Here is a 13,183-nt window from a genome sequence, read left to right as displayed (position 1 = left end):
AGCAAGGTCTGTGCCTTCTTGCTCCGAGGCCTTAGCATCCACCAGGGCCTGCTGGCATGCAGCCAGCTCCTCCTACCCTCACCCAAGCCATCTCTAGCTTTGTCACTGGGTGGACATTCTCCACTCCTTGATGAGCAGGAGACACAGGAGCTGAAGCTAGATCTGAAGCACTGACCTTCCCTCATGACTTTGTAGAGGGAAGGAGACTGCACAGGAACCACAGAGTCAGTAGGTCACACAGACATTCAGGCTGGAGATTCCTCACCTGAAAGTGCTGAGGCTTGGAGGACAAAGCCCTATGCATGGTGGTGGCAGGGACAATCCATTTCCGCTGGGCTGCCTCTTTTGCAGTTATGCCCAAGGTGTCTTTGTTACCTGGGGAAACATAGTTCAAGGTGGTTTCAGAGGTGGGAGCTCAGAGTTTGAGATACTTTTCTCCTTTTGTTGTTCTGTCCCCAGGTACCAGCTCCTCCCTAAAACCATGGTCAGGAGGCCCCACAGAGATCTGTCCTCCCCTCAACATCCCGTGGCCCTCCCACATCTAGTAACTGAATTCTGGGTCTATTCCTCACACACCAGGGTTCATTCAGTGAACATCCTTGTCTCCCTCTGCATCTTGAATACTGGGCCTTATGTCTACAGATGGTGAGTGGACACACTGGGAGGTGTGTGGCTCTCCAGCATGTGGACATCTAGCTACTAGACAAACCCTAGCCTGATAATAACCTCAAGAACTGGGTCTCTCAGATCCTGAAGAGTGCACTCAATTCTGATTGGAGAAGCCCCACACATGTACATACCTATCTTCTCAATATGCTGGGGGGATACATAGGCCACCTTCAGAGAGAGAGTACACTGCAAAACCAAAGCAGAGGAGTTGTAAGCCACATGTGCAATCCTTGCTCAAGCCGCAGTACCCGAACCCCAGCCTGGCTGAGTTCAGGCCTGGTGCTTTTAGGGGAGGAGATGGTGGCGGTGAGCCACAGCCATATCATGGACCCTTATGCAGTCTGGGCAGCAGAAAGTCATAGACTGGTGAGGAGAGAGAAATGGTTACTGAGGGAAGGATCATCCCACGGTGATGGAAGAAGATGCAGGAGGGTGGTGACAAGAGGGAGAGATGACTTAGGACCCATCTAGATCCATGGTATCAATATCTCTTCTCTAGACTTCTGTGGGTATTGCTAACACCTGCTAACTGACCCCTTCCTCCAGACCACCATTACAGCTGCCCCTGAACACCCTAGGGTGCCCTTTGTAAAAGATCAGAATGGAGTCACAGCTCAGCAGCATAGATAGACCACAGGCCCTTCACCTCTGACCCCTGGCTACCCATGTAGGTTGACTCTTCCATCTTTGCCTTTAACCTCCTCTCCTAGAAAAGAAACACTGAGAGAGAGAGAGAGAGAGAGAGAGAGAGAGAGAGAGAGAGAGAGAGACAGACAGACAGACAGACAGACAGACAGACAGACAGACAGAGACAGAGAGACAGACAGAGAGAGAGAGACAGACAGAGAGACAGACAGAGAGACAGAGAAAGAGAGAGAATGGGAGAGAGAGAGAATATCTAGGCATCTTGCTCTCCCTGAACCTACCTCCTTTCCATGTAGCTCATGTCCCTGCCTGGTATTGTCTTCTTCTCCTGCTAAGTGGCTAAACTCATGCCCTCCTGAGAGGCTGAATATACAAATGGATGATGGCCAGATCACATATAAAAATAGAACTCTGAGTATAATCTGCAGCAACCAGTCCAAGAAACTAGTCCATTATCTACAGCAAGCAGCCTAGGTAGACAACCATTACTAAGTCAGACTCACAGGACAAACTTGTCAAGTTGAAGCTAGACCTGCAGTCCTTGGCTAAGTCATAGCAACAGGACCCCTTCCAGCCTGGCTGGGTTTATGCCCAATTCTTCTAGGGGAGATGACACAGCCAGGGCTATTTCTAACAACAATCCAGAAAACCATAAGGAACAGCCCTCAATTTGTGGCACCTATCAGCTCTCCTGATTTTTTTTTTTTGTCTCCATTTCCAATTTAGGATCATTCAGATAAACCCAAATATGCACCCTGAAGCAATGACATAGGATGCTGGGTTTCTACTTAAGTTACTTTCATTTTCTCCCATGCCAACAGACTCCAATCAGGGCACATTTCACCTGGCCTTTTTCCCACTGCCAGGCTTTCCTACTCCCTTGCTTGACTTTGTGAATCTCTCTGTTAATACTGGATCTTAATACTGGATCCCAGATCCAAAGTGACAGTGGTTGATTCAGTAGATGGATGGGAAATGAACAAGGTGGAAGAATCACAGGATAATAGCAGAAGGATGGATGGCAGGAAACACTCATTCAGAATGGGCCATTGCCCCACCTGCTCTATTGGTGAAGCTCAACTGCATTTAGCAGCCCACATTCCTGCAGCCCAGCCTGGCCTGACTCACATCTGTTGGCTCCATAGAATGATTGAGCAGGACCAGGTTCTTCAGAGAAAGGATCTTCTTTGGTTGCTTCATCAATGGCTTGAGCAGTACTGTAGCCAGGCCAATGAACCTGGGAGGTGAGAAGCACTGTGAGATCCTGTGACTGCAATGGGTGTCCTTCTTTGTCCCAGGAATGCTTCAGCTAGGTATGGTTTTCTCCCAGAGGCTAAAGAACCTGGAGAGGCAGTCGCACCCACCAGAGGGCCTGGGGTGATACACTCTTGTGAGAAATGGCCTGGGGGAAATCCCAACATGCTAACAGCTGATTGGACCAGGAGAGGTCACCTGACCCAGACTGGGTCAATCAAATTCTCCTTCATGGAAATGTCCACCTGGCAGGCTATATCTTCTATCTCAATTAGATGCTAATCTTGACTCTGCACTAAAATGGAATTTTGGTGTTGGCGCAAGGATTCAGCAGAGAGAAAGTGAGATTTGAGATGGATAGAGCTGCTGCTGGGACCCCACGTATGAATCTTAGCACCCTAATCTTGCAACTCTTCAAGTAGCCACTCCTCATATTGCTTTTTCTTTCTTTCTTTTTTCTTTCTTTTTCTTTAGTGGCTGATGTGAGCTTTAATCCTGCATCTGCATGAGTTTTGGGTTAGAGACCAGAGATCTGTCAGTTGTCAGTGCTCTCCTTTCCCCCACCCCTGTACTGGGATTTGAACTTTATCCTGGGCCTAAACACTATCCTTTAGCTTTTTGCTCAAGAGTGGAAATCTACCATTTGAATCACACTTCCACCTCTGTCTTTGGGTGATCAATTGGAGATAACAGTCTCCTGGATTTTCCTGCCTAGGCTAGCTTCATACCTCCATTCCCAGGTCTCAGCCTCCTTCCGGAGTAGCTAGATTACAGAAAGAATCCCTGGCACCCAGTCTGCGGGACTCCTCCCATTCCTCTCTGTCTCACCTTTCTTTCTTCATTGAGCCCATGTCCTGAAGAATGACTTGTAGAAAGGAATCATTTTCCAGCGGCTGGTTCCAGAGGTGCCAGATTAGGGTCTGTGTGGAAGTATGGAAAAGTTAGCATTTTCTTCTTCTTTTTGCATCCTGTTATTCATGTCTGATTTCCCGAGGAATGGTATCAACTACCTTGCCTGAAGTGTGGGTGCCCCATCTGAACTCTGTGTGTGTGTTAGGAGTTAAGGGAGCAGGGCAGGAGGTATGGCCAAAGAGGGAATCCTGCCTCAGAGGACTGTGTGTCCTCTTCATTCAGTCTTCATCAGGATGGCCTGGCTGAATTTAGTTGGGCTAGACTGTAGTCTATTCCCAGAGGCAAGGGAGAGAGTTTGAGAATGGCTGTGGAAAGATGTGGCTTCTGCAACAACTCTTAGTCTAAGGTTCCCCAGCCTTGAGAAACTCTGGTCAAGCTCCCATGTGCTCCCTAGACCTTAGAGCATCTTCCAGGGTCCCTTACTATTGTGGTCATGTCTTCCTCTTCCAAGCCTGTGCTGATTTGTGTACCTCATTCCAAGTGGGGTTATTCCCTTCTGCCATCTGTGTTCTCTTCTTGACATCTGCAAAGACAGCAAAAGCCAGGCATTGGTGATAGGAAACTTTTAAACATCTGAATGCGAATGGAGTCAAGAGAGGCAAAAGACCTAGAAATTAAGTCTAGATTGATTGTGATCTCCTCTGGGAGTTTCCATTTGTCTCACTTTTTTCTTAAACTATCCTGTGTGGAAGATAATGCTGTGTATTCATCTTCTTTTCTTTTCTTTTCTTTCTTTCTTTTTTTCCTTGTCAGTCTTGGGGCTTGAACTCTGGGCCTGGGTGCTGTCCCTGAGCTCTTCTGCTCAAGACTAGTGCTCTACCACTTTGAGCCACAGGGCTAATTCTGGTTTTCTGGTGGCGAGTTAGAGATAAGAGTATTATGGACTTTGGGGCTGGGAGCATAGCCTAGTGGTAGAGTGCTCGCCTAGCACACACAAGGCCGTGGGTCTGATTCCTTGGTACCACAGACACAGAAAAAGCCTGAAATGGTGCTGTGGCTCAAGTGGTACAGGGCTAATCTCGAGCAAAAAATGGCCAAGAACAGTTAATTCCCAGTCCTTGAGTTCAAGCCCCAGGACTGGTAAAGAAAGAGAGAGGAGAGAGAGAGAGAGAGAGAGAGAGAGAGAGAGAGAGAGAGAGAGAGAGAGAGAGAGAGAGAGAGAGAGAGAGGAAGAGAGAGAATGAGAGACAGAGAAAAAGACAGACAGAGAGAGACAGAGAATCATGGACTTTTGTGCTGAGACTGGCTTTGAACCTCGATCCTCAGACCTCAGCCTGTGGAGTAGCAAGGATAATAGGAATGAGCCACCGGCGTCCGGCATTCATCGTATTTGCTTCCCAAGTAATCACAGCATCTTGCAGCTAAGTGGGACTGTGTAACCCGTTCTGGCCAATGGGGTATAGAAATGATAGCAGCCACTGCTAGACCTGATGGCTAAAATCCTCATAAGTCTCCCTTCTCTCCCTCTCCTCATACCCACACTCATGACCTGCTCACAGGATGGCATCAGGCAACTTCTCAGCCACAAACAAGAGAGCAGTTGATCCCCTAAACCATTAGGAGAAGCCACACAGATCTTTCAGACAAGAACTATCCAAGCAAAAGGTGAACTTTTATTGTTAAACCTCTAAGACTTAAGGCTTATTTATAACCAGAGCTAAGCTTTTTATACCTTGAAACACCTGTAATAGCTTGAAAGCTCTTCACTCCTTAAAAATATTCCTACCCAGAAACACATTTAACAGATGATAATCTAGCGCTGCGATATATATATATATATATATTTAAAGATTATTTTGTGTCTTTTTAAAGATTATTCTGGGATTTGAGCTTAGAACATTGTGTTTGCTGAGCAGGTGCTCTAAAACTTGAGCTACTCCTTCACCAAAATAATTTGAGTGTGTGTGTGTTTGTGTATGTGAGTGTGTGTGCGCTGGTACTGGAGCTTGAATTCAGGGTTTAAGCATTGTCCTTCAAGACTAATTTTGAATCAAAATCCTCAGGTTTCAGCCTCATGAGGAGCTAGGATTATAGGATTATAAGCCACTTGGAGCCTGGCTAAGCAAAATAATTTTTAAGTTGCTCATTTGCTTTGAGCTTTTTCATAGAGAAAGAATATGTGGATGTGTGTGTGTTAATGTGTGCCAGTGGATGGTGGGAATGGATACTGGGTAGTTTATGGTATATAAAGAAAGAAGATAGAATACACAGGGACAAAAGGAATAAAAAATATATTATACAGGAAATCAGGGTTGTTAGTTATAACTGTGAATAACCCCATTATTTGTTATTGTTTTGGTGCCAGTCCTGAGGCTTGGATTCAGGACCTGGGGCATTGTCCTTTAGTTTTATTTCATCAAGGCTAAAGTTTGACCACTTGAACTATAACTCCACTTCCAGATTTTTGGTGGTTAATACAATAAAAGAAGCTCATAGATCTTTCTGCCCTGGCTGATTTTGAACCATGATCCTCAGATCTTGGTCTCCTGAATAGCTAGGATTACAGGCATAAGCCACAAGTGCCCAGCTGGGAATTTATTTACTTACTTATTTTTGGTCGGTTTGGGGGCTTGAACTATAGGCCCGGGCATTGTCCCTGAGCATTTCAGCTCAAGGCTAGTACTAGCTCTACCACTTGAGCTACAGCACCAATTCCGGTTCTCCAGTTTTCTGGTGGTTCATTGGACCACCATGGACTTTTTGTGCCTGGGCTGGCTTTGAACTTCAGTCACTCAGATCTCAGTCTCTTGAGTAGCCAGGATTACAGGCATGAGCCAACAGTGACCGGCTCAGCCTGGACATTTATTTTTCATATATTTTTATTATAATTAATAGAAGGGTTACATTATATTCACCAGATAGAAGGTGCATTACTTCACATACATTGATACTCTTTCTGAAGTCTTGGTCCCCATTTCCCTTCCCCCACCCCCGCCCCTCATCTTGTTTTCCTCCCTTCCCTATCCTATTTCAAATAAACAAATAAACATATATACAATATATCAGATAACCAGGTGAAATACTGTAACAATAGGAGATAACCAAGGGACAGCAAAAGAGATGGGAGATAACAGTACATTAAGGACAACAGTCACTCATTATATGGCTTTTGTTTCTATATCCTGGAGGTCCTTTATATGGCCTTATGTATCTAGGTTTTGTTCTATTGTAAATCTCTGCTAGGAGATCCCAAGGTTTCTACTGATTATGACAAATGAGGGAAACCATTGAGCCTATGTTCCTTTGAGTCTGGCTTACTTCACTTAATATGATTTTTTCTAAGACTTTCCATTTCCTTACAAATAGGCGATGTTGTTCTTTCTGACAGCAGCATAGAATTCCATTGTGTATAAATACCACATCTTGTTGATCCACTCATCAAGGGAGGGGCATCTGGGTTGGTTCCATATCTTTGCTATGGTAAATAGTTCAGCTGGACATTTCTATAAGCATTATTTCAGGAGGAAGATGGTACCTAAGATGTGATGTGATGTCATGTGATGGTAGTAATGGCTTGGATTGGGAAGGGAGCTGCAAGTCTCTTGCCTGGTTATCCTACGACAAATGCATCCTGAACTCCAGTCACACCTACGAAAGCCTAACACCTGACACATAACTACAGCTTACTGAGTGAGCCCCTCATGCTAAATATTCAGCCTCAGTGTTGGTCAATAAGCATAGTTTTATAGACTGGGCGGGGGGGGGGGAGGAATTGCTTTGTTCTGTTTCTGTACTGGTACTGGGGCTTGAATTTAGGACCTTGAGCTCTCACTTGTCTCTTTCATTCACTCATGGCTGGCACTCTACCCCCTGATTCACGCATCCAGTCCCAGGAATTTTTTTTGGTGCCAGTACTGGGGCTTGAACTTGGGGCTTGAGCACCATTCCTGAACTCTTATGCTTAAGGGTAGTGCTCTATCACTAGAGTCACAGCTCCACTTTGGCTTTTTGTGATTAATTGGAGATAAGAGTCTCCCAGGGCTTTTCTGCATAGGCTGGCTTGGAAGTTCAGTTGTTCTCAGATCTCAGCCTCCTGAGTGGCTAGGATTACAGGCATGAGCTACCAGCACCCAGCTTAGTAATTACCTTCCTAACTTAGGCCTCTGTAGGCCTGCTTAGAGTAGGATGCTTAGAGTCAGCCTGCTCTGTGGGATGCTTGCTCAGAAATGATTAGAGTCATGTCTATACATCTTGGGGAATTTGCTCTGGGACCACCTGTAGGTACCTAAATCTGCGTGAGACTGCTCTAGTTCCTTCTATAAAAATCACCTGGTCTTTGCATAAACTCTATGAGTATTTCTCCCATCTCCTTTAAATCATCTCTTGATTTCTTATATCTCAAAAAATGTAATTTCTGTATATTCTCTATATTGTTTAAGTAATCATGGCAAGGAAAAACACACTTGCTCATGTTCAAATTAATATTTTCCCTCAAGTACTATGTATATACTACTTAGGACTTGAATTCAGGGCCTCCCACTCTCACTTGGCTTTTTTATGGTTGGTGGTCTACCACTTGAGCCACACCTCCAGTTAAGCATTTTGTTGGTTCATTAGAGAGAATCTCCTCGAGTTTTTCTGTCCTGGCTAGATTTGAACTGTAATCCTCCTGATCACAGCCACCAGAGTGCTAGGATTGTATTTTTTTTTTACTAGAGGTTTATCTTATGTCCAAATGCAGATCCCACATACATAGTGGGGTTGACAGCACTGATCCTTTTTCCTTCTTGACACAAATTCCTCATTTCCTACAGTTTCTAGAAACTCATTGGTCTGCACTCGCTCTTATCCAATAGATTTTCACCATTTCTCTAACTGCTTCTAGCTCCCTGCTTTCAGTTTCCTAAGTATACTTTTTTTTTTCTCTCATAATCTCATAATCCCTTGACCTCCTTCTCAGCACCCTTCTTGAATTTCTTTTTCCTTTTCTATGGCTATAAGAAACCTTGCCTCATTTACCTTATGGAATTTCTATGAGGGACAAATACAGTTATATTCATAAAAAGGCTTTTGTCACTTATAAAGCTCATTCAAAGGTAGTTGCTATTGAGTTGGGCATCAGTGGCTCATGACTGTAATCTTAGCTACTCAGGAGACTGAAATCTGAGGATGTAGATTTGAAGCCAGTCAAGGCAGACAAAATCATGACACTTTTTTTTTTTTTTGGCTGGCTGTGGGGCTTGAACTCTGGGCCTGGACATTGTCTTTGAGCTCTTCAGCTCAAGGCTACTGCTCTACCCCTTGAGCCACAGCACTACTTCTGGTTTTCGCTTAGTTAATTGGAAATAAGAATTTCATGGACTTTTGTGCCCTGACTGGCTTTAAACCACTTAACACTAGCTGGTCACAGAGGCAGGAGAATTGATGAATTCTAAACTAGCCTTGATTACATGAGACATATCTCTCTCTCTCTCTCTCTCTCTCTCTCTCTCTCTCTCTCTCTCTCTCTCTCTCTCTCTCTCTCTCTCTCTCTCTCTGCCAGTCCTAGGGCTTGAACTCAGAGCCTGAGCTGTGTCCTTGGACTTTCTCAAGGCTAGAGCTCTACCACTAGAACCTCAACACCACTTCCAGCTTTTTTCTATGTATGTGGTACCAAGGAATCGAAACTGGGTCATTGTGCATGCTAAGCAAGCACTCTACCACTAGGCCAAACTCAAACTCCTGGCCATGAGACCTTATCTCAAGAAAATAAAAGAATATTTTGGGGCAGTCACTAGTAGAAGTTGTATTCTAGGCTGTCCATACAGACTATTAAGTACTATCAATCTTAGGCAGGAAAGAACTTTCTTTCTTGAAACCTCAGTTTGTAACATAGCCCTAGTTCATGGAAGAAGATCAAAAGCATTTATTCCTGTTCTTTACCCATAACCATTCCCTGGGGGGGAAAAAAAAAGGAAGGCAGAGAATCCATAAGAAATAACAGTGAGCGGGGCACTGGTGGCTCACACCTGTAATCCTAGCCACTCAGGAGGCTGAGATCTGAAGATTGCAGTACAAAGCCAGCTAGGGCACAAAAGTCTGTGAGTTCAAGTCCTATGACCACCTCCCCCCCCCCAAAAAAAAGGAAATAAAAGAAAAGGAGAAAGAACAGTGAGAAAGATGATAGACTTCTTTTTGGTTGTCTTGTTTTTACTGAGCTGGATTGGAATTCAGGGCCTCCTACCCTCTAGGACAAGTACTCTACCATTAAACTACATCTTTATTCCTTGATAATCTTTTTTATTTGTCCCATCCCTGGGGCTTGAACTCAGGGCCTTGCACTATTGCTTGGTTTTTCTGCCCAAAGCTAGTGCTGTACCACTTGAGCCACACCTCCACTTTGATGGTTAATTGGAGATAAGAGTCTCAAGGAGTATTCTGTTCAGTCTAGCTTTGAACTGAAATCCTCAGAGCTCAGCCTCATGAGTAGCTAGGATTAAAGGCGTGAGCCACCACCTGTACTTGGCTTGGTGATAAGTCTTAAAACAACTGGACAGTGTCTAGTTTGCAATTTTGTCCCATAAGTAATCTTTGACAGAGTAGGGATGCCAATAAATCTAGTTTTTCACTGCATGCAAGTCATCTCGTGGGGCTCCTCTCGGTCATTGTGCCCCTGGCTCTCACCTCTGAAGGAGACAATCACACAGGGTTTGGGTGTAGGGCTTAGGGATGGGATAATCTTGGCTGACTCCACTATAAGTCGCAGCATCTTCCACTTCTTTCTTCCTCCCTTCCTAGCAGAGCTATAGATTCCTTCCGAGAGCTTTGATCCAAGGCTTCTCCCAGAATTCACGGGGTGAAGAGAGCTTAGCAACAGAAGGGATGTCACAGAGGTGGATGGTTCTTGGTTCTGGAGAGGAACTCAAGGAAAGGAAAGAGGGTAATAGTATATGTAAAGCCAGTGGCTTGAGGTGTCAAGGCCTGATCAAACACAAAGACATGACTGCTTTTTTCCTTCCCTTTTTGTTTTGTTTGTTCATTTATCTCTCTTTGTGGGAAGGGGTTAAAGGGAGCACAGAAATTGAGGGATAAAGGATGAACAAATATAACAGTGGTACTCAGTAGATACTATGCTGAAAATTAACTATACAACTAGGGGGCAGATGGGAGGGAAAAACTGGGAGGAAGCAAAAGAAGGAGTGACATTGTCCAAAAAGAACTTTATTCATTACCTGATTTATGAAATCGTAGCCCCTTTGTACATCACCTTTATAATAATAAAAAGTTATGTTTTCTTTTTATTTAAGCAAGTTATCTGGAATAAGTCATTGTTTAGATGAGAAAATAAAGCAAGGCCATTGGAGTGAAAATATAGAGAAATCGGGACATTTTTGTTTGTTTTCTGGCTCAAGGACTTGAACCCGAGGCAGAGAACTATCACTTGGCTCTTCAGCTCAAAGCTGGTGCTCTGCTACTTGAGCCACAGCTCCACTTCCATTATTTTGCTGGTCAGTCAGATAAGAGCCTTCATGTACTTTTCTGCCAGGGTCTGGCTTCCTGAGTAAGATCCCCAGATCTCAGCTTTGTGAATAGTTGGGTTTATAGACATGAGCCACCAGTGCCTGGCTTAATTAGAGTTAATTATTTCCTCCCCCAAAGTCCTGGGGCTTGAGCTTAAAGTCTGGGCTCTGTTCCTGAGTTTCCTTTGCTCAAGGCTAGTACTCTACCAGTTGAGCCAGAGCACCACTTCTGGATTCTTCTTCTTCTGTGTATGTGGTACTGAGGAATCAACCCCAAGGCTTCATGCTTGCTAGGCAAGCACTCTACCACTAAGCCACACTCCCAGCCCCAAGGTTAAATTCTTCTTCTTTTTTTTTCTTTGCCAGTCCTGGGGCTTGAACTCAGGGCCTGTGTGCTGTTCCTGAGCTCTTCAGCTCCAGCCACAGCACCACTTCCAGCTTTTTTCTGTGTACGTGGTACTGAGGAATTGAACCCAAGGGCTTCATGCATGAGAGGTAAACACTCTACTACTAGGCCACAGCTCCCTGCCCCAAGAGTAAATTCTTTTTTATTTATTTATTTTTTGTGTGGGTCACGGTGCTTGAACTCAGCCTGGGTCTTTTCCTTGAGCTCTTCAGCTCAGGGCTACCGCCCTACTCTTGAGCCCCCCCTTCCTGTTTTCTAGAGGTTAAATTGGAGATAAGAGTCTCAGGTCCTTTTGTGCCTGAGCTGGCTTTGAACCTTGATCCTCAAATCTTAGCCTCCTGAGTAGCTAGGATTATAGGCGTGAGCCACTGCACCCAGTTCCCAAAAGTAAATTCTTTCTTTTTTAAACATACATTTTTATTGTAATTACTAGAAGGGTTACATTATATTCTCCAGATAGAAGGCGCATTACCTCACAAACATTGCTACCCTTTCTCATGTTTTTAATCCTCATTTCCCTCCCCCACCCCTCCCCTCGTTTGTTTTTCCCCTTTCCCTATCCTATTTCAAATAAACATATAGACAGTATATCAGATAGCAAGGTAAGATACTGTAACAATATGAGATAGCCAAGGGACAACAAAAGAGATGAGAAATAACATAGTATGTTATTGTTGGCTCTTGTTTCTATGTCCTGGAGGTCCTTTCGTTTAGCCTCATCCTATATGGCCTTATGTATCTAAGTCCAAAAGTAAATCCTTACTGAGTACATTCACTGCAATGGGATGCTTGAGTGGACGTGGTTCTGGACCTCCTGTTATGGGACACAGGATGGAAAGCAACTGGGTGTGTGTGAGCTGGGGCATGGGGGGATGCCCAGGATGTCAGAGCCCTCCTCTTTTCCTGCCCTCGCTTCCCCTCACCTTCTCCCCCTCCCCCGCTCCCGCCCCCAAACACACGAGGGCCGAAATGACTCCCTTGGCAACCTGCGCGCGTCTCCCGCTCCTCTGCCCCCGGAGCTATTCCAGTCCTGGCTTTGCCGCTCGCCGTCCTCGCTCCCCAGCCAGGCATCCGCTTCCGCGTTTTACTTGGGGCCGGGATGCGGTGGCGCTAGTGCGCACGCGCGCTGGGGCCTGGCCCGGGCGAGCGCGCGGCGGGGCGACTGCGGGTGAGGCCTGGGTCGGCCTCGGCGGGAGCGGCCGGTGGCGGGTGGCGGTGGCGGCGAGGGGCCTCCTCGTTCTCCCGGCATGCGCGGACCGGAGGCCGGGGCTGAGGGCTGGGGCCGGCCGCGCGTGTGTGGCCGGGAGCCGCGTCGGGGCGGCCGGGCGCGGAGCGGGCCTGGCGGGCGGGGTGGGGGGAGCGGGAGGGGGGGGCCCGCGGCTCCTCCCCGCGGCTCCTCCCCGCCGCGCACTCTCGCCGCCCGGGGCCGGGTCGTTGGCGAGCCGGGCCTGTTGGGGGGCCGTTGTGAGGGTTGGCGGCCCGGTGGCGGGTCCCCCAGGAGTACCCGGGGTCCCGGGCGGTGGCGACGAGGGCTGCCGGGGACGCGGTCCCAGCGAGTCCAGAACGAAGCCGTTGCCAAACTTGTGTTGAACGTAAATAACCGTGGCGAGACTGGCGGGGGGGTGTGTGTGCGAGTAAAGGGCGTCCGGGGGCCGCGGGGTCCGGAGGTTGGATGTGTGATCTGCATGATCTGTATGACCCACACGTGCTCAGGTGCGCGCGTGGGTAGATGTGTGTACACATGTGAACACGCCCTGGTGCCAGTCCTGGTGTGGGTCGAGCCCTGGGCGCCGCCAGGCTGGAGCCCCCCACCGGGGCCGCGGCTCCACTGCCGGCTTTCTGGTGGTTCGCTGGAGCT

At 46.7% G+C, this 13,183-nt stretch overlaps 1 protein-coding gene across 1 annotated transcript in view; it reads right to left on the bottom strand.

The window, feature by feature from the left end:
* Fer1l5 (fer-1 like family member 5) overlaps positions 1-10,228 on the bottom strand; it is a 67,032-nt gene extending 56,804 nt beyond the window's left edge. The window contains exons 1-6 of the mRNA XM_090336420.1: positions 10,084-10,228; positions 3,951-4,003; positions 3,397-3,488; positions 2,443-2,551; positions 801-855; positions 266-375 (exon numbers count right to left, since the gene is read on the bottom strand). Coding sequence (XP_090192546.1) covers positions 266-375; positions 801-855; positions 2,443-2,551; positions 3,397-3,488; positions 3,951-4,003; positions 10,084-10,168 — 504 coding nt within the window. The 5' untranslated portion in view covers positions 10,169-10,228. The remainder of the gene's footprint in view (positions 1-265; positions 376-800; positions 856-2,442; positions 2,552-3,396; positions 3,489-3,950; positions 4,004-10,083) is intronic.
* Positions 10,229-13,183: the final 2,955 nt, after the last annotated feature.

The sequence above is a fragment of the Megascapheus bottae genome, chromosome 7 (genome assembly GCF_031878675.1).
Source record: "Megascapheus bottae isolate mThoBot1 chromosome 7, mThoBot2.hap1, whole genome shotgun sequence".
In the NCBI taxonomy this organism is placed as follows: Eukaryota; Metazoa; Chordata; class Mammalia; order Rodentia; family Geomyidae; genus Megascapheus; species Megascapheus bottae.
Note: the sequence above shows the minus strand (reverse complement) of the source record. Positions and strands in the feature narration are given on the sequence as shown.